The sequence below is a fragment of the Oratosquilla oratoria genome, chromosome 12 (genome assembly GCF_046742065.1).
Source record: "Oratosquilla oratoria isolate Oo_2021 chromosome 12, ASM4674206v1, whole genome shotgun sequence".
NCBI classification, from domain to species: domain Eukaryota; kingdom Metazoa; phylum Arthropoda; class Malacostraca; order Stomatopoda; family Squillidae; genus Oratosquilla; species Oratosquilla oratoria.
The window spans coordinates 62,438,213-62,466,209 of record NC_134788.1 but is presented as its reverse complement, the minus strand read 5'-3'; the positions used below and the strand labels follow the sequence as shown (position 1 = coordinate 62,466,209).

Genomic DNA, 27,997 nt, shown 5'->3' with positions numbered 1-27,997 from the left:
ATGGAAAGCAAATGGTACAAATATCGTAGCATAAAGATTGGAAACCTTCCCCCGGATATTGCAGAGGTAAGAAATAGTGATATCAACAATAGGTAACGGAAAGTTGAATAATTATCAACTAAGCTGAAAATTTATGGAACTAATTTGTATACAAATCATGGAGGACCAGGGGCCGTATACACAAAACTTGTTAGCACTAACAAATAGCTGTTAAGGGTAACAAATTCCTGTTAAGGCTAACATTTAGCTGTTAAGCACTAACAGTGGATACAGAAAACTTGTTAGGGCCTTAAAAGTACTGTTAAGATAAAAGTGCTGAGGAGGACTATTATGCTCTTAACAAGTTCCTGTTAGTAGAGAAGATGGCGGAGCAACAACAACTAAAAAGATGACTGCGAGTTTATCGACAGCGACGTCCCTATTTAACGAGTACAATGACGACGAACTCATCAAACGCTTCAGAATGAACCGTGCTGGTATAATAAAAATGGCTGATTTAGTGAGGGACAAACTTCAATCCCGAACAGAACGGAATCGACCACTGAGTCCTGAGACGAAGGTGGCAATTACCCAATGATATTTAGCCACAGGTAAAATGCAGCAGTGACGAATTTGGGACCTCGCAAGCATCAATCAGCCGTGTCATTACTCAAACAATTGATGCACTATCAGAACCAGATAATGTAACTCAGTTTGTAAAATTCCTATTGACTCGCCAAGAAGTGCAAGTAAAAAAAGCAGAGTTCATGGAAGACTGTAGGTTTCCCGGTGTTGTGGGTACCATAGATGGCACAAACATTAGAATTGGGGCTCCAAGTGTCGATGAACATTTATATGTAAACAGAAAACAATACCATAGCATCAACGTGCTTTGTCATGCCTCCCTCTTATCCTTGTGGTTTAAACTTGGCTTGAATCGCCCATTTATAATTATTTTTTCTCCATAATCACGTTGATCAAGAGGAGTGTTTCCTCTTGTGACCAGTTTGGCTTCCTTTTCTTTTTCTGTTTCTTCTGCCATGTCTATGTCCTCTGAAATAATTGTTGAGTCTTCTGTCGGAAGATTTGTCTGTGGCACGGCCGCCTGTACAATGCGCCTTCGTCCAAAAATATCTGTCGTTGGTTAATAAGTACTTCTAAAAACCCATACATACGATATCTATGTGCTATCATGATACTTTATTAATAAATTCTGAACAACTGCATTAATAACACTGTTTTATGTGTGCAATTTTTGATAATACGTCCATTTACATGTTCATAAGCTGCTAACTTCAGCGCTGTTTAGCGGTACTTGACAAACAACTGTTTGCTAGCTAACAGTTGTTAGTTAAGCATTGGTGTATAACTTTTAGTGGTTTTCTGTTAGCTAGCAGAGATTGTTAAGGCTAACAAAAAAGTTTTGTGTATACGGCCCCTGGCAGGTCACCAGTTACCGTCGATCAATTAATGTAAACATTTAAAATCATGATTCAAATGCTAAATATAGGAAGTAGAATAAGAATAGTACACTGATTTGGCTTACATGTAAAAGTAATACAATGCAGAAATATGTATTATGTGAATAATTCTGTATTGTATTGGTTGCATTGACCCAGCTTTCGGCTGGTGACTCAGTACAATAGTAAAATTATTTCGATTTAATTAAATCTTTGTACAAAAATGGGAGAGGTTGCAGTTATCAATGAGAGCTGTACATGGAAGGTTATCCAGTCTTGTCTAATTTTAAAATTAGGTTTATGGCACATTTATATGAATAGCTGTATTTTGTTCATTTTAAATTTATTTGATTTTTATTGCTGAGTTTGTGGCTATTGTTAAACTTGCTCATATATGGGAACAATTTCTCTGTACAGATTTGGGTAGATATTTACTTCATTAATGTAAATATTTATAGGTAGATTTTTTCGCCTTTCCTTTACTTCAATGAAGAAACAAATGATAAATTAATAGTAACAGCGGTGTCTTGTTATCTAAAAAAGAAAATAAGTAAGTAACATCCCCTGCTTTGGAGTAATTGTTTCAAGTGCATTAGTGACTTCAGAGCTCCAAAGAGCATTTACAGGGGAATTGTATGATCTGTTACCGGGAAAGTCAAAAGAAGTTTTGCATGGCAGTAAAAACCCTTGAAAAGCCCCAAGGCAGTCAAAAGTTTTGGACAATTTATAGTTTCATCCAACCAACGATTTTGATATGTGGCTTATGTGTTTCTGGTAAGAAATGTGATATGAACCATGGTGTACATCATTTCCATCGCAAATGCATACTTTTCAAGTAATTATATATTGAAGTTATGCACTTATGCCAACATCTTCCCAACGACTTGGGGGGACCTGTGGGAAATCGGGGTTTTTGGGAGGGGAGCACTATTAACTCAAGTAATTCTCGTTGCCAAACAGGCATAAAATGAACAAGAACACCAAAAAAACATATTAAAAAACATAAATTTCATCTTTGAGGGTGGGGATGGTGCCGGGGCACAGCCATATTTGTTTACCAACGATTTGAAATATTTATCGCTATATCCTCTACATTGGTAATGCGTTACCAACGAATAGCTAAATTTCTCGCTTTGTTATAATGAGCAGCGTTACCAACGAATCGCTAAATTTCTTGCTTTTAGTTTCACCCAACCAACGTTTTTCTAATGTGGCTTATGTGTTTCTGCTGAGATGTTGATTTCCATCTCAAATGCGTAGTTTTCAAGTAATTAATATTTCAACTAATGCTTACATCTCCCCAACGATCTTTGGGGATATGTGGGAAATCGGGGTTTTTTGGGTGGGGGACTATTAAATCGAGTAACGTGTGTTGCCAAACAGGTCGGAAATTGTTTTTTATTTTCTGGAATATATGCTTACCATTTACTTTATTACCTATTAGTTCTAATACATAAATACACATACTAATTGTTATATGTTTAAGAGACCACAAGTTATGTTACTAAGTGTGCTGTTGTGCGGATTGGAGGAGTCTGGGGGCAAAGCCCCCAAGCTAGGTCAGATTGAGGTTATGTTAAGTTAGGATTGGTTAGGTTAGGGTTGCTTAGGTTAGGTTAAGGTTGGTTAGGGTTGGTGAGGGTTGGTTAGGTTAGGTTAGGTCAGGGTTGGTTAGGTTAGGTTAGGTCAGGGTTGGTTAGGTTAGGTTACGTTGTTAGGTTAGGTTATGGTAAGGTTGAGTTAGGTTTAGTTAAGTTGAGGTTATGTTACATTACGTTAGGTTAACTGTACACAAATTCGCAACGATTGGTCCTCTCCAAGCCTCATGCATTTATTCCCTATTTTACGGTTAGCAACTTTTGTGTGGGCAGGCTGGGCTAAATTTAGCGGAAATAGTGAGAAATTTAGCGATTCGTTGGTAGCACTTCTGACCAACACCATGCGCGGTTGGCTTCGCTAAGTCTAGCAGATATATCAATAAATATTTCGAATCGTTGGTAAACAAATATGGCTGTGCCTGGCGCCATTCCCACCCTTAAAGGTGAATTTTGTGTTGTTGTTTTTTTATATGTTTTTTTTGTGTTCTTGTTCATTTCATACCTGTTTGGCAACGAGCATTACTCGAGTTAATGGTGCTCCCCTCCCAAAAACCCCGATTTCCCACAGGTCCCCCAAAATTGTTGGGGAGATGTAGGCATAAGTGCATAACTTCAATATTTAATTACTTGAAAAGTATGCATTTGCGATGGAAATGATGTACACCATCATTCATATCACAACATTTCTCACCAGAAACACATAAGCCACATATCAAAATCATTGGTTGGGTGAAACTATAAATTGACCAAAGTTTTCCGCAAGTATGATCAGGCCTACAATGATTAATAATGATGATGATATGGTATAACGTCACAAACTCCCCCCTATCGGAAGGCTAGGACAGTGCCCCACACAGAGGACTTTGTAGCGTGGAATAAAACGAACCATAATGCCCTTGGTTCAACTTCTCATGTGACAGGGCTCGAACTGCCATCCCCTCGACCTTCACCGCAAATAATGATGCCCAAACCCGCTCAGCCAGTGAGCTTCCTAATAATTAATTATAAATACTGATGGAAAGAAGTACGCAGTGTGTGAATACAAAGGATTACAAAGGAAGAGCATGTCATCATGGGATCTTTTGGTCCATAACTAGGTCGGATGCAAAAAAAAAAAAAAAAAAAATGAATACATGAGTAATTAAATAAATTATATAAATAAATAGTAAACATAGATGATGATATATAAAAATTATAAATAATAATAAACTAATAAATAAGATAAATGGCAGGTTATAGCATATTTCTTAGGTGTTTATCTAAAGGAATCTTAAAGCTTTGAGCTATACTAAATTGCACTGCCTCAGCAATGTTTGTGTATGTATTTACCTAGTTTACCTAGTTGTATTTTACAGGAAGGGGAGCTACGCCCATGGTGTCCCGCCTTTGTATCTCACAGTGTCTAGTTTGCTCTTAAATTCATGAATGGTTTTTGCACACACTATTTTTTCATCCAGTTTGTTCCAAGTGTCCACCACTCTATGTGGAAAACTGTTCTTCTTCAGATCTCTTCTATAACTATGTTTTTTGAGTTTCTTTCCATGTCCTCTTGTGTTTCTCTTGTCCCAGCTTAACAAGTCCTCTCTCGAGTATTTCTGTGCCCTTCATGATGCTATAGATGGTCAGCAGGTCACCTCTCTCTCTTCTTTGCTCCAGAGTCTGTAACTCAGTTTAGCCAGTCTCTCTTCATATGACAAGTTTGAAAGTGCAGGGGCCATTTTTGTGGCTGCTCTCTGGACTTTTTTTTAATAATTTCATTGTCCAAATATGTAAATGCCACTTTATTGATCTTAACAAGTTATAGGATTCCGACAATTTTGTTTATTTGTTTATCATAGGACAAGTCATTTGAGATAATTACTCCCAAATCTATTTCAGATCCCGCTGTCTTTACCTCCTTAGTTCCGATTTTATATTGCTCTGATATTCTATTGTGTGTGTATTTACCTATTCTTTTTCAGATCTCTTCTGTAACTGTTCTTTTTAAGTTTCTTCTTGTGTCCCCTTGTATTTCTATTGTCCCATTCAAGTAGATTATCCCTGTCAAGGATTTCCATCCCTTTCATAATTCAATATATGGATATCAAATCACCTCTTTCTCTTCTTTGCTCCAGAGATAATTTTAGTGTGTCAAATCTTTGTTCATATGTCAGCCTACTGAGTGTTGGTGCCATATTTGTTAGTGCTCTTTGAATTCTTTCTATTTTTTTTTTTCTCTCTCCTCCTCTTAGTCCATATTGTCAAAGGCCACTTTCATTGATCTTCATAGGTTGTAGGTTTCTCCAACCTTTTTGTTTACATGTTTGTCTTGTGGCATGTCATTTGAAATGATCACTCCTAAGTTTTTCTGAATTTACTTTTGTAACTTCTTTTGTTCCAATTTTAGATTTACCGGGTATCCTATTTTTGCTTTTTCCAAATTCCATTACACTACATTTTTCAATGTTGAATTTTTTTTTTTTTTTTTTTTTACTCCAGTTCCAGACTTTGTCCAGATCTCCCTGAAAAGATTTACAGTTTTCTTTGTTACTCACTCTCTTCAATAGTTTTGTATCATCTGCAAAGAAGTTTATGTAGCATTTAATTCCTTCATGTCGTTTATGTAAATAGCAAACATTATTAAAGCCAATCCAGAGCTTACTAGATCAATTTTCATAAAGTTTTTTGTGTGGTACTTTGTCGAAAGCCTCTTGTAGGTCCAGGAAGGCACAATCTGCCCAGCCATCTCTTTCTTGTATTATGTCTAGCAATCTTGAGTAAAAGCATCTTAAGTTTGTAGTACATGATCTTCCATTTCTAAATCCAAATTGTTTGGGGTTTAATATTTTGTTCTTTTCCAAGTGTTTAGTCCATTTGTTTTTAATAACTCTTTCGCATATTTTTGCAATTGTGCTTGTAAGGGATACTGGTCTGTAATTTGTTGGATTTTCTTTATATCCTCCCTTATATATTGATACAATATTAGCATTCTTCCAGTATTGTGGTAATTCTCCATCTTTGAGTGAGAAGTCAATTATCTTGTGTATTTTGTCAGTGAGTTCATCTATGCATCCTTTTAATATCCAGTTCACTATTCCGTCTGGCCCATGTGACTTTCTGACATCGAGTTTCTTTATTTGGTCTCTTATTTCTTTGTGTGTCACCATTATTTCTTCCATTTTAGGGGATTCTTCCTGTCGACTATCATCCCACAATTATGAGCTTTCAGTTGTATAAACAGACTTAAAGTGTATGGTCATCACTTCGGTCATTTCTACATCTTCTGTGTATTCTTGATTTCCTTCATGCAGTTTTATTATTTTGTGTTTGTGTTTTAGTTTGTTGTTTACATATTTGTATACCAATTTAGGTTGATCTTTGCATTTTGCTATTATGTCTTTTTCATACATACATACATATAGATCATGCACCACAAACTTAATATGCTTCTACTCAAGACTAATAGACATAGTGCAAGAAAGAAACAGATGGACTGATTGTGCATTCCTAGACTTGCAAAAAGCATTTGACAAAGTACCACACAGAAAATGACTAAAAAAAAAAACTCGAACACATAGGAGGAATACAAGGGAACGTACTAAAATGGATGGAGGACTTCCTGACTGGTAGAAAGATGAGAGTAGTGCTCAGAGAAAAATATTCAGATTGGAAAGAGGTGATCAGTGGAGTACCGCAAGGATCTGTACTGGCACCAATAATGTTTGCTATCTATATGAATGATATGGACGAGGGCGTGAACTGTTACATGAGCTTCTTTGCTGATGATGCCAAACTGTTAAGGAAAGTAGAAACTGATAAGGACTGTGAAGCACTGCAAGAAGACCTGAATAGGGTATGGAACTGGAGTCAGAAATGGGAAGTGGATTTTAATACTAAGAAGTGTAGCATAATGGAGTTTGGAAAAAGCAAAAACAGAATATCAAGAAAATATACAATTGGAACCAAGGAAGTAAAGAAAGTAGGATCCGAAAAAGACTTGGGAGTAATTATCACAAACGACTTGTCCTATGATATACAGATTAACAAAATTGTCAGGGAGACTTACAACTTGCTAAGATCAATAAAAGTGGCATTTGCTTACTTGGACGAAGACATGATAAAACAAATTTTGGTTACATTGATAAGGCCTAGACTAGAGTATGCGACGACATTGAAAATAGAAAAAAATAGAAAGAATCCAAAGAGCAGCTACAAAAATGGCACCTGCACTTGCAAACCTATCATACGAGGAGAGATTGGCTAAACTGGAGCTACCGACACTGGAGCAAAGAAGAGAGAGGGGAGACCTATTGACCATCTATAGAATCATGAAAGGCACAGAGATACTTCATAGAGAAGAATTACTAAACTGGGACAAGAGAAACACAAGAGGACATGGAAAGAAATTAAGAAAACATAGCTATAGAAGAGAATTGAAGAAAAACAGTTTTCCACAGAGTTTTGGACACTTGGAGCAAACTGGATAATGAAATAGTATGCACAAAAACCATTCACGAGTTTAAAAATACAACTAGGTAAAATACATATACCAAGGCTTTTTTCCCTTACTAGGGAGGTAGCCAAAAAGGACAATGCATAAGATCATTCCCACCCATTCCATCCCTGAAAACACTCCACACCCCTCCACCCTCCCTCCCATCTTAGCACCTCCTAGATGACGGGTCATCCCTACACCTTGTCCACTGCCTTGGGTCAGAAGCAGTGTTGCAAGACACAGCACATCCACAGCAAGGCTGCTTCATTAAATTGGCGACCCCCCCTCTCCGTCCCCCCATATGAAGGAGAAGACGGGGAGAAATCCCTTCGGGCTGCGTCAAAATTTTGCTCGCACACACTACCTCACCCCCCCATCCCCCTGTCCATTCCACCTCATGCATCACAACATAATCCATATACAACCATTCTCCATTCACCCCTGTCTTCTGTCCTCTCCCGTCCTTCCTCAACAGACATTCCCCTCTTCCCCAAAGCCCCCTTCACCCCATCCATCCATCTCATCCTAGGACGTCCCCTCATGTTCACTCCCTCCACATCTGCCTTCCATACCTCCTTTACTAGTCTTTCTTCACTCATTCTTTCCATGTGTCCAAACCATCCTAATACTCTTTCATCAACCCTATCTCCCAACTCCCTTTCCACCTCAGTTCTCCTCCTCACCTCCTCATTTCTCACTCTAGCCTAGTAACCCCCATCATACTTCTCAGACACTTCATCTCAAACACATTCAAGCTCCTTCTCTCTTCCTCTCTTATGTTCCATGTTTCTGCTCCATACAGTGCTGTTGGTACAATCACTCCTTCATACAGTCTCCTCTTAGCATCCATTCCCAAATTTCTATTCCTCATTACACTTTTTAATCCACCAAGGCATTTACTCGCTTCTCTCAATCTACATTCTACCTCCACCTTTATTCCACCTTTTCCTGCCACATTTGCACCCAAGTATCTAAAACTATCCACTTCCTCCAGTTGCTCTCCCTTAATGCTCACTTCCAGATTACTGCCACTTTCACCCCTTGTACATCTCATCACCTTACTTTTACCCACATTTATCTTCAGCTTTCTTCTATCACACACTCTCCCAAACTCTGTCACCAACTTCCTCAATCCCTCCTCCGATCCTGCCACAAGCGCAGTGTCGTCCGCAAACAACAGCTGGCTCACCTCCCACTTTTCTCCTTTTTCTTTAACCATCTCCAATCCCTGACCCACTACCCTTGCATTTACCTCTCGCACTACCCCATCCATGTATAAGTTGAACAGCCAGGGTGACATAATGCATCCCTGACGAAGTCCCACCTTTACCTCAAACCATTCACTCTCTCCATTTCTAATCTTTTTCATAGTTTCTTTTTTCCTCTCTTCTTGTGTCTACGTATTCATTTCTCAGCTTAATGTATGTTTGCCATTTGGTCTCTTTTTTTTCGTCTCCTCCATCTTTTCCAAGCTTTGTCTCTTCTGTCTTTAGGATCGCTACACTTTTTATTATACCAGCACTTTATGTACTCCCTTTTTTGTTTCCGTTTAGGCACATATTTGTCTGTTCCCTCAATATATTTCTTTGAAAATGTTCCATTTCTCTTCTGTCTTTTTCATTATTTGCAAATTTTTCCCAACAGGCATTTTGGAAAAATTTCCTAAGTTTTACAAAATCAGTTTTGTTGTACATCAGTCTTCCCTCTCTGTTTCTTGTTCCTTCTTACCACATTTTGTTCCTTAAGTTTGATCTCTATTAGTATGTGGTCATTCTTCCCAATTGGTGTTTTATAATTTATTTCTTCCACTATTTCTGGTTCAGAAGTGAATATCAAATCTAGTCTCGATGGTTCTTCGTTTTGTCTAAATCTAGTATTTTCTTTAACCCATTGCGTCAATGTGTAATCTTTGGTCATATCCAGTAGGGCATTTCCCCAGAGTACGTCTCCACCTCCCATAGTAAATTCTTCCCAATTTATTTCCTTTTCATTAAAGTCACCCATAATTACTATAATTTCTCTATATTTCAGTGTCTCAGTTAATTCATTCTTTGTATCTTCTAGTAATTTTGAGTGTTTGCTGTCAGTCCGGGTCTTAGTTTTTGGTGGCACATAAACAACTGTAAACCTTCTACTTTTCATACTGCTGTTTTTGGCCTTAACTGTGATTAATTCCACATTATCTTTTCCTTCTGTTGCCTTTATCACATTTAGGTTCTTTCTAGTCAATATCATGACTCCTCCCCCTGTTTGTCTGTCCTATTTTTTGACCAAATGTTGTATAATCCTTGTCCCACCGTACTTGATTGTATTGGACCTTTCAGTTTTGCCACTGCAATTCCCATCATGTCAGGTTATACTATTGATAGATAGTCATTCAATTCGTTTAATCCTGATATCATACCATCCATATTTGTATATGCCACTTTTAATTTTTCTTCTCTTCTTTGGTTTAAGTTTCCATTTTTCTGATGTACCATTTTCTCAGTCTCGGATCTAGCACTCTCCAAAAAACAAAAATTATTTTTTATTTTCTTATTTATTATTATTTTTTTTTCAGTCTCCATTCTTTTCTTGTTTTTTTTCCCCTTAGTCTCTCTTCTCAGTTCCCTATCTTTTTCTAATTCCTCGGGATTCATTTCCTTTTTTATCCAAACATTGTGTGTGTGTGTGTGTGTGTGTGTCAATGAAATGTATGTCTGACTGGGAATTGTAGAAAGCACTTGTCCTCGAGGTGGCGACAGATGTTGCGTGGTCGCCATGGGGCTGTTCTTAGCTCTTGGACCCCCCCCCCTTGTGTAGGTCCTGTCTGTTACAATGTCAAACATGCCCTTAATGATCAATATTATTGTGTAATATTCTGTATCATACAGGATTGTTGACAGTGTAGGGATGGTTCATAATGGGATAGGAGATTGTGATCTCTGGAACCACGTATTAGTCATGACCCAAATGGCAGAGGGTGTTGGGCCAGTGTTCTGTAATACTGTAAAATACAGAATATTGCACAATAATATCAATCATGTAGGGCTTACTTAACAACAGAGGTTATGATTAGGGCCGTGTCAGGAAGCTTCCACCGCTTGTGATGCTAAACAGGGAAAAATTAATTGCAACTGTACAATTTATCACCAAATGTTCAGAGTATTTTAGTCTGAATATATGAGGGTAAGTCGTTTTGACATGCTTAGGATGCGAGAGGAGGCGATGAAGGCGCAAATTAAGACTTATACTCTTCTATCTATCCATCCATATACCAAGAGCTTTTTTCCCCCTATAATGGAGGTAACCAAGTCAAAGGCATGTACCTACTCCCATCCATTCCACTCCCATCTACTGCCCTTTCCACTCCCCTCTCCCATATTAGCTCCTCGTGGATGACTGGTCATCCCTGCATCCTGCCCACTGCCCTGGGTCAGAAGCAATGTAGCAAGACACAGCACATCCACAGCAAGGCCGCTTCACTTAACCCCTTCCATACGGTGCCGCACACGTAGGCGTCATGGACTTAGATCTCAGTGGCAGCAGCCAATGCCAGCCGTATGACGTGTCGTAATAATACTCGCATCATAAAATATAGTCACCGCTTATATCGATCGTTCTCTCTTTCACCCGCGAATTTTGAATACCACAGAGAATGGGATTCAGGGCACATTTGAGAGAATGTAAAAACACAGGGGCGACTACAATAAATATAATCAAGACGCCGATATGGCAGCCTCGCGAATACACTCGCTCCCCATGACGCCTACGTGTGAGGCACCGTATGGAAGGGGTTAATCATCGACAATTTCTATCCTTCTATTCTTAGATTATAAATTTTTTTATGAAAATAATTCTGTTTTAAGAAGAAAAATGCTCTTAACCCATTCAACTCCGATGACAAGATGTCTTGTCATTTGGTCAAATAAAACAAAAAATCATAAAACACCAAAATGTTTGATCAAACACCAGAAAAATATGACGTCAGTCCTCGCTTCGCTCGCGAGCGAAGCTAGGACTGACGTCATATTTTTCTGGTGTTTGATCAAACATTTTGGTGTTTTATGATTTTTTGTTTTATTTGACCAAATGACAAGACATCTTGTCATCGGAGTTTAATGGGTTAAGAGCACAAGAATAAAGAATTAAATATCCTTGCATGTTAGAAAGTAAAATAATTAAGTCACAAGCTATGTGCCGAATCGCTGATCCTTTCATTTGTGTGCATCAGTTCGTATATATTTTTTCTATTTGGTGACTGACTGTTAGTACCTGCGAATGGAGGTCTTGCTGCCTGTCTTTACAAAAGATTACAAAGGAGGACCATGCAAACAGGAGACCTTTTGGTCCATAACTAGGTATGATAAGGAAAATGATAATGATGAATAAATATAGTAATATAGATAATAAAATAAATAAACTTTCACCTCTATCCAGAGGTGCAGCCTTGAGAGGCTGATGTTTGGTCCCCAGACCAGGCCCAGGATTTCTCCGTATCAACTTTGTTTTCACTCCAACTTTTTTACGTAATGAGAGCTAGCTCTCCTCTTCCTCCTCCTCCTCCTCATTATTCTTCTACTCCATATTCTCTTCATTCTCCCCCTCATTCTTCTTCTCATTCTCTTCATTGTCATCCTTCCTCCTCCATTTCCTCCTTGTCCTGCTCCTCCTCCTACTCCTCCTCCACTTCCTCCTCCTCTGCCTTCTCCTCCTCCTCTGCCTTCTCCTCCTCCTCCTCCTCTGCCTTCTCCTCCTCCTCCTCCTCTGCCCCTCCTCCTCCTCTGCCCCCTCCTTCTAGTTCTCTTCTCTTCCTTGTATCATCACATCCTCCCCCTCCTTCACCTCCTATTTATCCTCTTCCCCCTCCTCCACTCCTTATCCTCCTCCTCCTCCCCTCCTTATCCTCCTCCTCCTCCCCTCCTTATCCTCCTCCTCCTCCCCTCCTTATCTTCTTCCTCCTCCTTCTCCTCCTCCTCCCTTCCTTATCTTCTTCCTTATCTTCTTCCTTTTACCATCTGGTGAGGTAGAAAACATCTCTTGTCGATACAATACGAACAAGATTCCAAATGTTTCTGTAAGGGAGAACCCAAGGGGCTCTTTCTGTTTTGGGTCTGCGGGATTTCAGTCGGTGAATCTCGAGGCAACGGCAAATATTATTACTCCCCCGTCATCCGTTGCCCTTATCGTACCTTTCCAGCAAATCTCTTCCTCTCTTAATGTTTGGTACTATTTTTTATTATTTTTTATATTATTATTATAATGTTCTCTGGTACTATATTTTACCATTTTATATATTATTTATTATTATTGTTATTATGTGCTATGTTTTGCGACACTGCTTCTGACCCAGGACAGTGGGTGAGATGCAGGGATGACCCGTCATCCAGGAGGAGCCAAGTAAAGAGGGAGGGAGGGGTGGTGGATGGGAGTGGAGTGTGTGGGTTGGAATGGGTGGGAGTGGATTTTATGCTGTTAACTTTGGCTACCTCCCTTGTAGGGGGGAAAAAGTCAATGATATATATATATATATATATATATATATATATATCATATATATATATATATATAATATATATATATATATATATATATATATATATATATACTGTGTGTGTTGTGTTTCGTCTTAACAAATGGAAATAAACTCCACCACAAGAACTTGAACCTTTGCTGTAGTGACTGCTTATTCTGAAACAAAAGCAATAGTATTTGTCAAAATGACACTCAACTTGTCGGAGGGCTCGCCATAATAAAGACTCGGTGAAATTAGAATAGAGACCGAACTGGCCTAGTACCATCGGGGAACCTCCAGGTCGAGAATCGGGTGGTTCCTTTTATAGTATGGCCTGGGTGGCTTGATGCTATCGCCTTTGTTTCAGAATAAGCAGTCGCTACGGCAAAGGTTCAAGTCCTTTTGGTGGAGTTTATTTCCATATATATATATATATACTTATTACATAATCCCTTCCCTTTTCTTCCCATCTTCATCTTAATCATTTGAATCGTACAATTACGTGTGGTGACTTTCAGAGTGAGGTGGTTCAGCTGTGCGGCTTCTATAGAACCATTCGCTGTGTGCGTTTCTCCTCCGGAGCGTCCTCCTCCTTGGAGGGCGGTGGTGGTCTCCCCGGGAGATCCCCTGGTGGTGCGAGGTCGTCCTTCGGAAGGAGGAGCCCATGCAGGGCCAAGAGGAGCAGCAGTGCTGGTAGAGGGGATGCCTCGTGACCTTCCTGGTATGTCAACTTCTGCAGGGATGAGGATGCGGTGAGTCCTCCAGGTGCTGAGGGAAGAAGGTGTAGGTCTTCAGGTTGCTTCCCATCTCTCTCTCTCTTGTGCTCTCTCTCTCTTTCTCTCTCTCTCTCTTCCTCTCTTTTCTCTTCTCTCTCTCTTCCTCTCTTTTCTCTTCTCTGTCTTTCTCTTCTCTGTCTTTCTCTCCTCTCTCTCTCTCTCTCTCTTCTCTGTCTCTCTTCTCTTTCTCTCTTCTCTGTCTCTTTCTCTCTTCTCTGTCTCTTTCTCTCTCTTCTCTCTCTCTCCTCTCTGTCTTCTCTCTCTCACTTGACCTCTCTCTCCATCTCCCCCTACTCTCCTCCCTATTTCTCCCCCCTTTCCCCCCCATCCCCATATCTCTCCCCCATCTCTCTCTCCCTCCCTCCCTCCCTCCCATCTTCATTATGAATTAAAAGAAGCATTGGGCCAGTGTTAGTGATCATGAGATAAAATGCAGAAAAATCAACTAGTTTGCATAAAAAATTATGAAGTTACATATACAATAAAAGGGCGAAGTGATTTTATACTTGCATATATTTTATGCACATGGATCTTTTCTCACGTATTTTTCCCCCACAGTGGATGTGTGAGAGCTGCTTAATCGGCATCAGTTTGCGTAACTACCGGGTATACATCAAGGGTTCCCGAGGCATTATGTTTGTGGCTGCCACGGAGTACCAGAAAGGGCACAACACCTTGAGGGAATTCTTGCCGAGGAAAGTGAGTACTCCATACCCCAAAGGTAGTGTGAGAGGCTGAAAAGGCTTCTGCTGTAGTTGAGGCTGGCCGAGGTGCTGTGGAATGTGACGAATGGGTAAGGGAAGGAAGAGGAGTAAGGGACAGTAAGAGGAGGGGGAGAACTGAATCCTGAGGCATTCATATTCGTAGGGGAACCCGTCATAGTCTTATCATCCAACGGAAATGGTGACCAGAACCTGGCGAACACAGGCATCGAGGAACTCAGCCAGGGTGTTGATAATCGCTACAGTGTTGACGAGTCACTCGGGGCCACTGACGTTCCGCACGATGCAGCCCAGACTGGGGAAGATCTCTTATTACCAGAACACGAAGGACGTCAGGAACCCAGAAATGATAGACCCTGGGAAAGAAACTGCCGATAGTTACGACAGAGCCGAGGTTGCTGTGCGAGAAGGTGCAGGAGTTGTTTGTGTAGAGGCAGTGAAGGCTAAGTACGGACTGACATTCTACGACCATGAAGAGTCCTTTGTGGATTTGTTTAGTTAGAACAATACTGAAAAACCTGCCTTGAAGTGTTGGGAGAGCACAGAAGACCCAGACATTTCTTCTCGACATAACCGGTGCCCTCCGCCAAAGACGATCAAATGTCAGGCAGAAGACAAGTTGAGCAAAAGCGATTCCGATGGAAAATGTTCCTCTCATCATCATGAGGCTTCTCCCGCCCCTCCTCCTGTTTCTTCTTCCTCTCCCTCAGCCATTTTGTCCTCTGCCACCTCGCCTAACCCCTTCATGTCGACAGTAAATCTATAAAGTATCCCCCATTCCTCCCATAACCCACAAGAGTCACTACCCCAGCAGACGACAGCCTCCAGTTCTGGGGCGGAGAACTTAGATGTAGGTAAAGTCATAAAGAAGAACCATAAGAAGGGTTTGGATACCAAGAGAGGTGGCAGTAATGCCTCATCCGGTAAGTTCAGTGGAGACTTTTGTTTGTGTGCATATCCAGGAGGTGCCAAGATAAGAGGGAGGGAATAGAGTGGAGGGGAGTGTAGTGTGATAGGGATGGAATGGGTGGGAGTGGTTTTTGTGCCTTTGTTTTTTGGCTACCTCCCTTGTAAGGGAGAAACCCTTTGGTATATGAATGTGTACATGGGCCATACATTAGCTCAATTAGTGTGATTCCTGGGACACACTTTGGGCATTGTCGCATTTTTAGGGTTATGTATATTATTATTATTATTATTATTATGTGGGAGTGGATTTATACCTTTGACCACCTCCCTTGTAAGGAGGAAAAAGCTGCTGATATATCTATGTATTTATTATTTTGTTATATATATATATATGTATATACACTCACTATCTGAGTTACGACCTAGATCGGTTCCGACCAACCGGTCGTAAGTCGAAATGGTCATAACTCGGACCGTATACATTCAAGGTGTATACTCAAGGACATATGATGCAATGCAAAGCGTAAATCCAGCTCAAATGTTTCGTTTGTGGCCTCATTGTAGAACATTCTCAGTGTATGCAAAATATTCAATACTCTTCGATTGTTATGCTAAATAATAAATTAATAATAATAAATTAATAGGATAGGGTAAAGAAAGAAAATATATTACACAGGATTCTTATTAGAGACCGAAAATACAAATTAACACAAAGATACAAAATATAAAAAATAGAAAATATGCATGTAAAAAACAAAAAAATTAAAATCCACTTTTTGGTTGCACGTCATCTACACTTTCTTCGTGCGTACGGTTAAGGGAAAGATCAGGCAGTAGGTCTGGCGAGGCACCATGGGGGATCTGTTGGTATCTGCTGGTCGAGGCATAATTAATAAAAAGATGTTGAAGTAATAAAGGCTTAATAACATTTAAAATAATTCCCTCAAATGTACATGAAAACAATTACAAGATTCGCTTCTATGCACTGGGCTCAATCGTCTCCTCCCATGCAAAAACATTCGGTCTCTCTTCGCAAGAAAAGAAGGATAATCATAGCATAACGTTATTTCATCAAATAAATATTTTATGAATGGAATAGTACAGTGAGATATATTGTCTTATTGAATATAAGATATTATACTTCAGAACTCCGGGAATATCATAGACTTGGGTTAAAGCTATTTGTATCCATGTTCATACACTACAGCTTTCGACTTTCGACCAATAGAGAACTCGAACCAGAATGAAAAGTACGAATGCAGGACTACTGTAAACTGACTCTCTGTCTTGGCTTTTGGGGAAGCGTGTATCACCGATCTGGCAAAACTGCCCTTTCTGACCATTCCCACCTGCCCTGATTATCGGTGGGAACTGGGAATCGAAATACGGTATAATATCAATTCCAGTAAAATTATGGTAGATGGTAGGCACACACTAAATTATGGTAGAAATACCATAATTATGGCAGACAGCGCAACCTTGGTGAGATGCTGTGCTGTGCTGCCGTAACTGTCGTGCGGGATGCTGGACGCCACGTGCAAACGTACAGTAAACCAGTAAACTCATAATATGTGCATGTAGGCATCTGCTGAATGAGGTCGTGAGTACGGGTGGACGTAAGTCGCACAGGTCGTAACTCGGATAGTGAGTGTATATATACAGGCACTCCTCGTTTAACGACGACAATTGGGACCGGCTTTGCCGTCGTTAAGCGAATTGGTCGTTAAGCGAAAGTGTATACTATACGTACATGTACTGTATGTACAATGTCCAGCAATACATGTATCTTTATTTTCGTGTATTTTCCCTCTTTTATACAGTACATTAAAGCTTTATTTACTGTTTATTTATGGTGGTTAGGTTCCTGAAATTACCGTATATGACCAAATCCGCGTATGCTGACATTCCATATTGAATACCAGGGTATTTTTTTAGTTTCGACCATGGGCGCAATATAGCAATAGAAAATTAATCATTAATTTTGTAAATTAAAATGTATCAACGTAATATGCAATTTTGTGGGTGGAAATGAAAGTAAAAAATACCATGCTACAAGAAAATATGCTAATGAATGAAGTCGGTAGCATAGGATTGGGACGCCATCTTGTCATCTTGTCGTCTGCCAAAGTCTCTCACGACGACGACAACGAGGATGAGCCGGATGACATTTAATTTGCAGGTAATGATTTATCAAACAGGTGAGGTTAGTTTAGTTTAGGTTAGACGAATTCATCATCCTTTTATTTCTTCGACATCGGCATCTATCATAACATAGTGTATCATTCGTCCGACATGACTTCGTTACTTACGAAATTTGTTTTAGCACTTCTTTTTTTTCCGCTCACAAAATTGCATATTACGTTGATACATTATAATTTACAAAATTGATAATTAATTTTCTATTGCTATATTGCGCCCATGGTCGAAACTAGAAATTTACCACTGCCGGTATATACTGTACCCCAGGTAGTTTTTGCAGCTTGCAGGATGGTAATGTAGACATAAGCTTCAGAACACTTTACCTTACAGCTAATATCCACCGTACAAGTTAAATTATAACATCATACAAATTTGCCTCAGCCAACTTAATTATCGTACACGACGTCGTAACTTCGGGAGATTTTACATTAAACGTCTGTCATAAAGTCCGTTGTAACTCCGCGTCGTCGCTAACCAGGTAGGTCTTAAAACGTGTAGTACCTTATTATATACAGGTTGTTATCGTTATATGCGGGGGTTCCGTTCCGCGGACCCCCCGCATATAACTAATTCGCATATATCGAACTATTGAACCTATGGGAAAAAGGGGGATACGTTCTCAACTCGGATTGATTTTTTTTTTTTTTTTTTTTTTTACATATTTTATTTTGGCAAAGGGCTTACATACTGCATCTCATATATGTTTACATACATTTTAGCACAAGGCAATGGTATTATGCAACATTAACAATCTCTGACATGTAAGTATTAACCTCGGGAAAAGACGCTACCGTAAACATCACTTATTTCGCCAAGCGTATTTTCTTCAGCTGTTTGAAAAATCAGTCTGTTTACAATTCACATTTCAGACTGCTTGCTACGCTTAAACTGACTGTTGATGTGCTCTGGAGATACACAGGCAGGCTTACTGCTTAGAGTTTATCCAGTGCGGAGAATAAACGATAATTCTTGCAGAGAGTGAAAATTGACGAAATTAATTGGGGCAGTAATAAGTATAAAAAATTAATTTGTTTGTGAAAAAAATAATTAATTTGTGTATGTGTGAGTAAATTTTGACGCAGCCCGAAGGGATTTTCTCCCCGTCCTCTCCTTATATGCAAGGGGGGACGGAGAGGGGGGGGGTCGCCGATTAAATGAAGCGGCCTTGCTGTGGATGTGCTGTGTCTTGCGACACTGCTTCTGACCCGGGGCGGTGGGCAGGGTGCAGGGATGACCCGTCATCCAGGAGGTGCTCAGATGAGAGGAAGGGTGTGGAGTGTATGTAGGGATGAAATGGGTGGGAGTGTTTTTATGCCTTTCCCTTTTGGCTACCTCCCTTGTAAGGGGGAAAAAAGCCTTGGTATATGTATGTATGTGTATCAAAAAAGCTTAATTACCTGCAGAAAGACAATGGTTTGGCCTATGAAACAGGAAGGATGCCGGTGTTGTTGTTGTGATAACGCCGCAGTGATGCCAGCTCTACCTAGCAGATGCAGCCAGTGTTACCACATGGCTTTATGCGCACCAACTTCAAATATATAATAGGTTTTTTGAAAAAAATAATCGGCCGCGACTATTTTTTATTTTTTTTTTTTAGGTCAAATCGCATATCTTCGAATATATCCCCGCACATATCGAAAAGTGGTGCAAATTCTTGAATCGCATATACGCGAATTCGCATATACGCGAATTCGCATATAGCGAAGTTGCATATATCGAGAACTACCTGTATATGCAATAAAAACACCAGGAGCTTGTGTTCACAAATGCGTAAGTAACCACTAGGAAAAGTAAACTAACGAAGCAGAGCGCTTTCGTAGAATTACATCTTCAATGCAGATACAAAGAAGGAATTATAAAATGAAGAAACAAGGTACAGAATATATGACATAGTGAAGAGGGCATTCGGAGAGGTAGTGGAAGAAGTACATGTGACGGACGTTTGGACCGTCCTGGTAACCAACAAGTATGGGGCAACTGCTCATAATTTATATTACAATTTAAACGATTTTGAAATTTCATGAGAAATAAAACTATCTAATTTGTACAAACCTTGATGAAGATTAACATATCCCCTTACTAGATTTGATCAAACTGCATTCAATTAAATTTGTTTCTGTTATGTTGTTGTTGTATGTGATGACTTTAGCGTTATCCCAGTCAACTGGGTGGTTAAAATGGTTCATGTGGTTGAATATACCGCTAGATTGGTTTCCCTCTCTAACGTATTTCTTGTGTTGATTGATTCGTGTTGTGAGTGTTTTAGCAGTCTGACCAACTGATTACATAACTGATTACATGATTTGCAAGGTATTTTGTACACACACCCTTTATCACTATTGACATGCACAGGCTCTTCTTCCTCATTTCCCTCTTTTTCTGCCTCCTGTAATGCCTTGTCTCTTTAAGTTCATCATTTGTGAGAGGTTTACCATGGCTTTCCAAAAGATCTTGAACTTCATCATCATTAACTCCATCAAAGCCAGCCTTATGTAACAGATTTATGATGTCATCTCTGATCACACCAATGTTGTCTTCAGCGAAGCCTGGGAAGTTATGCACACATTCTGGCCATACTTTACTCCACGCCAAGTTCATGGTAGAGTTCTTCGCTTCATCCCAAGATGACTTGATGTTATGTAAGGCATGCTTAATGTTATAAGACTTCCCATCATTCTCTGATAGTGGGCTTGCCCGGCCCATCTGTGCCCTTTATCAGTTGCTGCATGGTTCACCATTGGTAATAATCTTGGAATGTCTTGATGACTGTCTGAGCCATCGGTTGGATCAGAGCTGTGGTGTTTGGGGGAGGAACATCACCTCGATATTATCCGCCCAGTCTTCCATAGCCCTTGGGTGGCTGGAAGCATTGTCAACTATCAGTAAGAATCTGTTGGCAATGTTGTTAGCTGATGCATACTCTTTAAGAGTTGGAGGCGGATATGATGTAAAATAGTCCAGGTGAACTGAAGTGGTCAGCCATGCCTTTGGATTTGATTTCCATACCACAGGTAAGCATTGCTTCAGTAACCCCTTGAGTGCTCTCAGGTTTTCTGAATGGTATATGAGGAGTGGCTTTAGCTTCAAATCCCCTTCTGCATTGCCTCCAAGTAACAGGGTTAAGCGGTCCTTAGAGGCTTTAAACCCCTTGGCACTTTTTTCTTCCTTGTCAATGTAGGTCTTCCACTAAAGTCCTGTTTCATCATAATTTATAACTTGTTTCTTGCTGTACCCTTTCTCGTCAATGCACTTTTCTAATTCTGGCTTGAATTTGTCTGCAGCCTCTTTGTCGGCACTAGCAGTGTAACCGATAATGGTTGTGGTTACATAAGGAGGACTTAATGTGGGCGAGATAAACTCCAAAACCAGAGTTTCTTCTATTTATTAACAATGAAGCAATCTGGTTGCAAATATTACAAGGTACAAATGGGCCCTATGGGCAAAATATAATACGTGCCAGGCCTTGACCTAGGGCACAACTGGCTGGCAGCCTCTTGGCCTGCCTAGCTCTGGCTGGTAGGCTCTTGACCTGCCCAGCTGTGGCTGGTAGGCTCTTGACCTACCTAGCTCTGGCAGGTAGGCTCTTGACCTACCTAGCTCTGGCCGGTAGGCTCTTGACCTACCCAGCTCTGGCGTTTTTGACATAGGTGTTATAGGGGGTTAGTGGGTTGTTGTAGGTAAAGGCGTTGGTCTCGCTATTCTATGCATTGGGGTCAGTTTTATATATGAGGGTTAGTTGTATAGTTGGTGGGTGTTGTTAGGTATGTTATATATATGTTAGCTTATGAGTAATATGATAGGGCAGTTATGATAAAGGATTTTTAATAGGTTAGTCTGGTGACATTGGGTATCTATATCTTGTTTGTCTTGAAATGTGCTGCGTTAGATTTATGTTCTGGGAAATGCAAGGTAAACTAGAGGGGAGTCTCGCTATGTTGCAAGCATGTGGATCACGGGCGTGGTAGGTGATGGTTAGTAATGGTTATAGCAGCCTCACCTGTGACCTTGATATTATGGAGAGCTGAACGTTGCCTGAATTTATCAAAGCACCCTTTGCTTGCTTTAAATTCAAAGTCTTCCACTCCCATTTCTACCTTCAGTCTTTCAATAATGGACAATGCTTTCTGACAGATTAAATTCAAAGACAGAGCCATATTTTGACGATTCTGGTCGTCAATCCACATTTTGAGCAACCTTTCCATTTTCTCCATTATTGGCCCATGGTGTTTTGTTAGCAATTTGCTCAGCAGATGCGTTGCATTCTCCCCAGCTTTTTTTATAGCCTCGTCATTCTTCAACACCGTCCAGACTGTCGTCTGGGATAGGCCCAAGTTTTGACTTATGGGAGACGTAACTTCTCCCTGCTCTTTCCTCTTCAAAATATCTAGTTCTACCTCCAATGTTTTGTATGATTTCAACAAACAAATGAATGGAGGATATGAAAAGAAACTAAAGAAGGACAGTTACAGGAGAGACCTGAAAAAGAATAGCTTCCCACACAGAGTGATTGATGTCTGGAACAAAGTAGACATCAAAGCTATACACGATTTTAAGAACAAACTGGACGCGGAGAGATAACTAGGTAAATATGTAACCTCTGTGGTCTCTTTTCTTTCTTTCAGATTTCTGGACTCCAGGTCGAGGACACTTGGGAACAAGTGCGAATTGTGTCTCCTGTGATGGAGGAGCATAAAGAGGAGGTGCAGCAGGATGACAAACAGGAAGGGAAGCGGCAGGAAGGCGAATTGGAAGAGAAGCTGTGGGAAGTGGGAGAGGAAAAGGAGGAGGAAGTGGAGGAGTTCTTGGTGACTTTGGTTCGACAACGGTCACTCGGTCGTTGCGAAGAAGGACGACTTAGCCCTCCTACCCAGGAGCACGAAGGACTTCACTCCGTTCCTGACGGAGTTCACGCTCAAGAACATCAGGCCCCTACGCAAGGCAGATCCAGACCTTCTGCGGCAGGTAACACAACCTACTACGGACTTCCTTGACCGTCTTGGTCATCACAAGTTTGCCCTAAGGGTTGGCATTATAATGTGTTATCTCTTGTATCTCGCTAGCCAAGTGGGTCAGGGTGTCGTTACACTACAAAGTCCTCTGTGAGGGACACTGTCCTAGCCTTCCGATAGGAGGAGTTTGTGACGTTAAACCATATCACTTGCGATGAAGGTAGAGATGATGACAATTCGAACCCTGCTCGGGGTATAGTTCATTAGATTCCATGTTACAAGGCCTGCCGTAAGGGGCACTGTCTCAGCCTCCCGATGGGGAAGAGTTTGTGACATTCAACGGAAACGCATCATCACAATCACTATCTCTATGCCTCTTGCCTCTCTTACTATCAAACACCTCCCTACCTGTCTCCCTCTCTTTCTCTATCTCCTTCCCTCCCTTTCCCCCTCCTTTCCTTCACTGCAAAATCACAGCTGAACAGTGCAACAATGATTGATAATCAAGAGATCAAGTGAGGAAAACCTTTTGACAGTAATGACATAGTTGGCAAAGATCACGAATGCATTTGAGGTGTCTAGAATAGAAAGGGGAACACATTCTGGTCAGTATTTTACTTTGGCAGCAGTGCCTAAAGTTACAGTCTATGTCATATGGAGATATCATAAGACAGTTTCCTGTGGAAGCCAAAAATGCTGTCAGAAAAAGAGCAAAAGCAGATAAGAAGCTCTGCAACAATAAATTTGCCATGATTTGTTATCAAACATGCTTCAGAGAAAATCTGCCCATATATACAAAGAAATATATATATATATATATATATATATATATATATATATATATATATATATGTATATATATATATATGTATATATATATGTATATATATATATGTATATATATATATATGTATATATATATATGTATATAAAGGGTGAACAGAAAGTCCTTGGACCAACATAAAAACGATTTATTAACAGAAAATAAATGAAATTTCATGAAAAAGGTATCACAATGATAGCTTACAATACTAGAATGAATCTCATTTATTAATTTTTAATGTGGTCACCCTTCACTCGGATAACTCTCAATTCTCACCCGGAAGTTTTTGACCGAGGCACATAGCTTATCCTGGGGTATTTTGACCCATTCCCGCTGGAGTGATTGCTTCAGAGCATCAACACTTGAGTGAGCAACGGAACACGCCTTTGCCCCCAACAAAGACCACACACAAAAGTCCATGGGGCTCAAATCAGGCAATGAGGGAGGCCACATTTCCTTGCTCCAGAATCTTGGAAATTGACGTGAGCACCAGTCCTGAGTCTTTCTTGAGGTGTGAGATGGCGCACCATCTTGTTGGAAAGTGAAGGGATGATCTTTGAAGTGTTTCTTCATCTCTTCAAGGGCTGGAACCAAAATATCGTTGATGTAGCGATCTGAATTGATTTTAACCCCTTGCTCCACAAAAATCAGAGGAGACTTCCAAGTTTTGGAGATAGCGGCCCACACCATGAGAGAAGATGGTTTTTGGCGGCAGTAAACTGTTCTCACAGAATCTTTAATGTCTGCAGAAGACTTTGCATAAACTCTATTGTTCTGATTATTGAACTGAGCTTCAATTGTGAAGAGTTTTTCGTCTGAAAAAATGATCTCTTGTCCTGCCATGTCTGTCTTCAGTTCTCTGAGAAGAATCTGTGCTCTTTCAAGTCTCTTTTGTTTTTGGAGAAGTGTAAGAAACTGCCGTTTTCTCATCTTGTAGGGAGACAACCGAAGATCCTTTCTCACGATGGTTCTCATTGAAGTGTTGCTAACATTCATGTCTTTAGCCAGTTTTCGGATGAATCTCTTTGGGTTTCTCCGCATCCTCTCTCGGACAGCGTTAACCACTTTCTTTGTTCGAGCAGTGCGAGGTCTTCCACTCCTAGGACGATCTTCAGATGTACCAAGTTCCTTAAATCTATTCACAACATGATACACGGTCGATTTGGCAACTTTAAGGAGTTTAATAATCTCAGAGTTGGTTTTCCCTGCGCGATGGAGCTGAATGATGGCCTCTCGTTGGCTCATATTTTCAATAAAGCTGCAAGAAACAAATATTTAATAGTTTAATAACAAGATATTTAGCATATATACTTTAGAATATGTACTGTAATTAAAAAATTATCAGAAAGTCCAAGGACTTTCTGTTCACCCTGTATATATATGTATATATATATATATGTATATATATATATATATGTGTATATATATATATATATATAGATAGATATTTATATAGACAGATATATATATAGATAGATATATATAGATATATATATATATATATATATTGATATATATATAGATATATATATATATATATAAATTTACAAAAATAAGTATAATATACAATATTATGTATATTAGATTAGTTAATATACAACTTTAGTGATTGTGATTAAGTGGTTAATAACAAAGTTTACTGTACTGCATTTTAAGACTTTAGTATCACCCCTGTTTTGGTGAGTGCAAGTACACAGTACAATCTGTGCTGTTTTGATACATGCATTATAATGAGTTCTTGTGTGGAAGGGATTGAGGTAATCATCAGATGATTCAAACTTTCAGCTGATTTAACCCAGGTCTTTTACCATTTAGTTTGAATTAGTGTGCAATGTAATAAAGTTTTCAGAGAATTTTATTTATTTATTCATTTATTTCTCAGTCTTTCTGATTAAATCTTCTCTCTAACCAGTGGTTCATGGTCACATAAATGGACACATAAAAACATAATATATATGAATAAAAAGCTTACATATTTCTTTAACTACACTTGAATGCATGGAGTAGGGTCAGAAGTGCATATAATATGAGGTTTAACAATAAACTTTCTGCATTCATGGGTGACATGTAATCCTATGTTTTGTATGATTTCAACAAACAAATGAATGGAGGATATTACCAATTTAATTTTTCCCCCTCCCCATTTCCTTCTGGTCTTGCTAACAGTTTCAAGTAAGTGGAGCCACTAAATTATTCATTTGGTCTTTGCAACAAGTTGTATTACACTTTTTCTTTATTTTTTTTCCTACAAATATTTGCTTATTTTTACATGTCCACATGTATGCCTACAAACAATATTACTGGCTGCTTCTTTATCGATGCCCAGAATGCTTTAACCTGTCTTTCATCAGGACACTCTTGACATTCAGATATCTTGCAAAACAGACTGACATTTTTTCACATCCAGGCAACCATTACCTCCAAAGTGAGGTGGCTAGGCATAGGAGAGGAAAATTCCACCCCTGTCACTTTCATTACATATTTTCTTGCCCTTCTTCCCACTAAGCCATGTAAAGATTGCACCTCATCACTTTGCTAGCAATACTGCCGCCTCATCTGAGTTGTGTCACTCATATATTTTTGTTTGTTTAACAGCCTGACCACATATTCTTATGGTTTATTCAACCCATTAAACCACATTTTTCTTGGTCTACCCTTTATTCTCCCTTCCAAACATACCATGCATACATACATATATCAAAAGAACCTTTCTCCTTTATATGGAGGTGACTTATTCAAGGCCTTATGGTTATGGAGCTGCCTAGTGTTGGCCTTATAGTTTTATGGAGCTGCCTAGTGTAGGCCTTATGGTTTTATGGAGCTGCCTAGTGTAGGCCTTATGGTTTTATGGAGCTGCCTAGTGTAGGCCTTATGGTTTTATGGAGCTGCCTAGTGTAGGCCTTATGGTTTTATGGAGCTGCCTAGTGTAGGCCTTATGGTCTCTTGCAATCTCCTTCATTCTTACATTCTTAGGGCATATACCCACCCTTCAGCCAGCCCACACCCAACCCATCCAGAATCCATTTGTTGTCCTTTCTCTTGTAGCTTTTTGTGAATGAAGGGTCATCCCTGTCCCCTGTCCACTTCTTGGGTCAGAGGCAATACATACGTACATACATATACCAAAGGCTTTTTCCCCCTTACAAGGGAGGTAGCCAAAAAGGAAAAGGCATAAAAACCACTCCCACCCATTCCATCCCCAATACACTCCCCTCCCTTTCACCCTCTACCCTCCCTCTTATCTTGGCACCTCCTGGATGATGGGTCATCCCTGCATCCTGTCCACTACCCTGGGTCAGAAGCAGTGTCGCAAGACACAGCACATCCACAGCAAGGCCACTTCATTAAATCGGCGACCCCTACCCCACCCCACCCCTCTCTCTGTCCCTTCACACAGAAAAGGAGAAGACGGAGAGAAATTCCTTCGGGCTGCGTCAAATTTTTCTCATACATACTACCTCACCCCCCATCCCCCCACCCTGCTGGGCTGGATAGGGTGAGAAATGAGGAGGTGAGGAGGAGAAAATGGGTGGAAAGGGAGTTGGGAGATAGGGTGGATGAAAGAGTATTAGGATGGTTTGGACACATGGAAAGAATGAGTGAAGAAAGACTAGTAAAAGAGGTATAGAAGGCAGATGTGGAAGTAGTTAATATGAGGGGGCGACCTAGGATGAGATTGATAGATGGGGTAAAAGAGGCTTTGGGAAAGAGTGGAATGTCTGTTGAGGATGGATAGGAGAGGACAGAAGACAGGGGTGAATGGAGAATGGTTGTATATGGATGATGTTGTGATATATGACGTGGAATGGATAGGGGGATGGGGGTTGAGGTAGTATGTGTGAGAAAAATTTGACACAGCCCGAAGGGATTTCTCTCCGTCTTCTCCTTTTCTGTGTGAGGGGACGGAGAGGTGTGGGTGTGTGTGTGTGTGTGTGGGGGGGGGTTGCCGATTTAATGAAGTGGCCTTGCTGTGGATGTGCTGTGTCTTGCGACACTGCTTCTGACCCAGGGCAGTGGACAAGATGCAGGGATGACCCGTCATCCAGGATGTGTCAAGATGAGAGGGAGGGAAGAGGGTGGAGGGGAGTGGAGTGTGATAGGGATGGAATGGGTGGGAGTGGTTTTTATGCCTTTGTTTTTTTTTTGGCTACCTCCTTTATAAGAGGGAAAGAAGCCTTTGGTATATGTATGTATTGGGGCATTAATGAAGCTAATTGTGACCTATGTTTGATAATCAGGATACTGTTGTTTTAGACCTAGATATGGATCAAAAGGTCTCCTGTCGGCATGCTCCGCCTTTGTAATCCTTTGTAATCCTTTGAAATATTACTTTGGATAAGTTCATCAATGATTTGCTTCTGTAGTTATGGATGTAGGTAAGAAGTCAAATTCTTATCATTATGACCATTCTCTTCCTTGCTCAGTACTTAGGCTTTGGAATGGGTGGACAGTCAGGTGGACGACGGGCTGCAACACAAGCAGATGTGACCCACCAAACAGCTGGAACTGATGCTGAAGAAGACAACCTAGAGAAGGATGCATTACTTGCCAAATGTGAGGCAAGGGATCTCATTGAGTTTGGCATGATACCAGTAAGAATTCCTATTTTTTTTT

General features: G+C 40.1%; 1 protein-coding gene across 1 annotated transcript; it reads left to right on the top strand.

The window, feature by feature from the left end:
• On the top strand, positions 1-27,997 carry LOC143030450 (uncharacterized). Its single transcript, XM_076193599.1, has 5 exons — positions 1-92; positions 10,385-10,499; positions 14,340-14,480; positions 22,234-22,573; positions 27,808-27,997. The coding sequence occupies exons 1-5, from the start codon at positions 1-3 to the stop codon at positions 27,891-27,893; spliced, it is 774 nt and encodes a 257-aa protein (XP_076049714.1). The 3' UTR covers positions 27,894-27,997.

Excerpts from the sequence above, each read along its gene's own strand:
- LOC143030450 (XM_076193599.1), top strand. The coding sequence starts at position 1 with ATGGAAAGCAAATGGTACAAATATCGTAGCATAAAGATTGGAAACCTT. Across the intron at positions 10,500-14,339 it reads GGCCAGTGTTCTGTAATACT|TGGATGTGTGAGAGCTGCTT; the intron begins GTAAAATACAGA and ends TTTCCCCCACAG. Across the intron at positions 14,481-22,233 it reads GGGAATTCTTGCCGAGGAAA|ATTTCTGGACTCCAGGTCGA; the intron begins GTGAGTACTCCA and ends TCTTTCTTTCAG.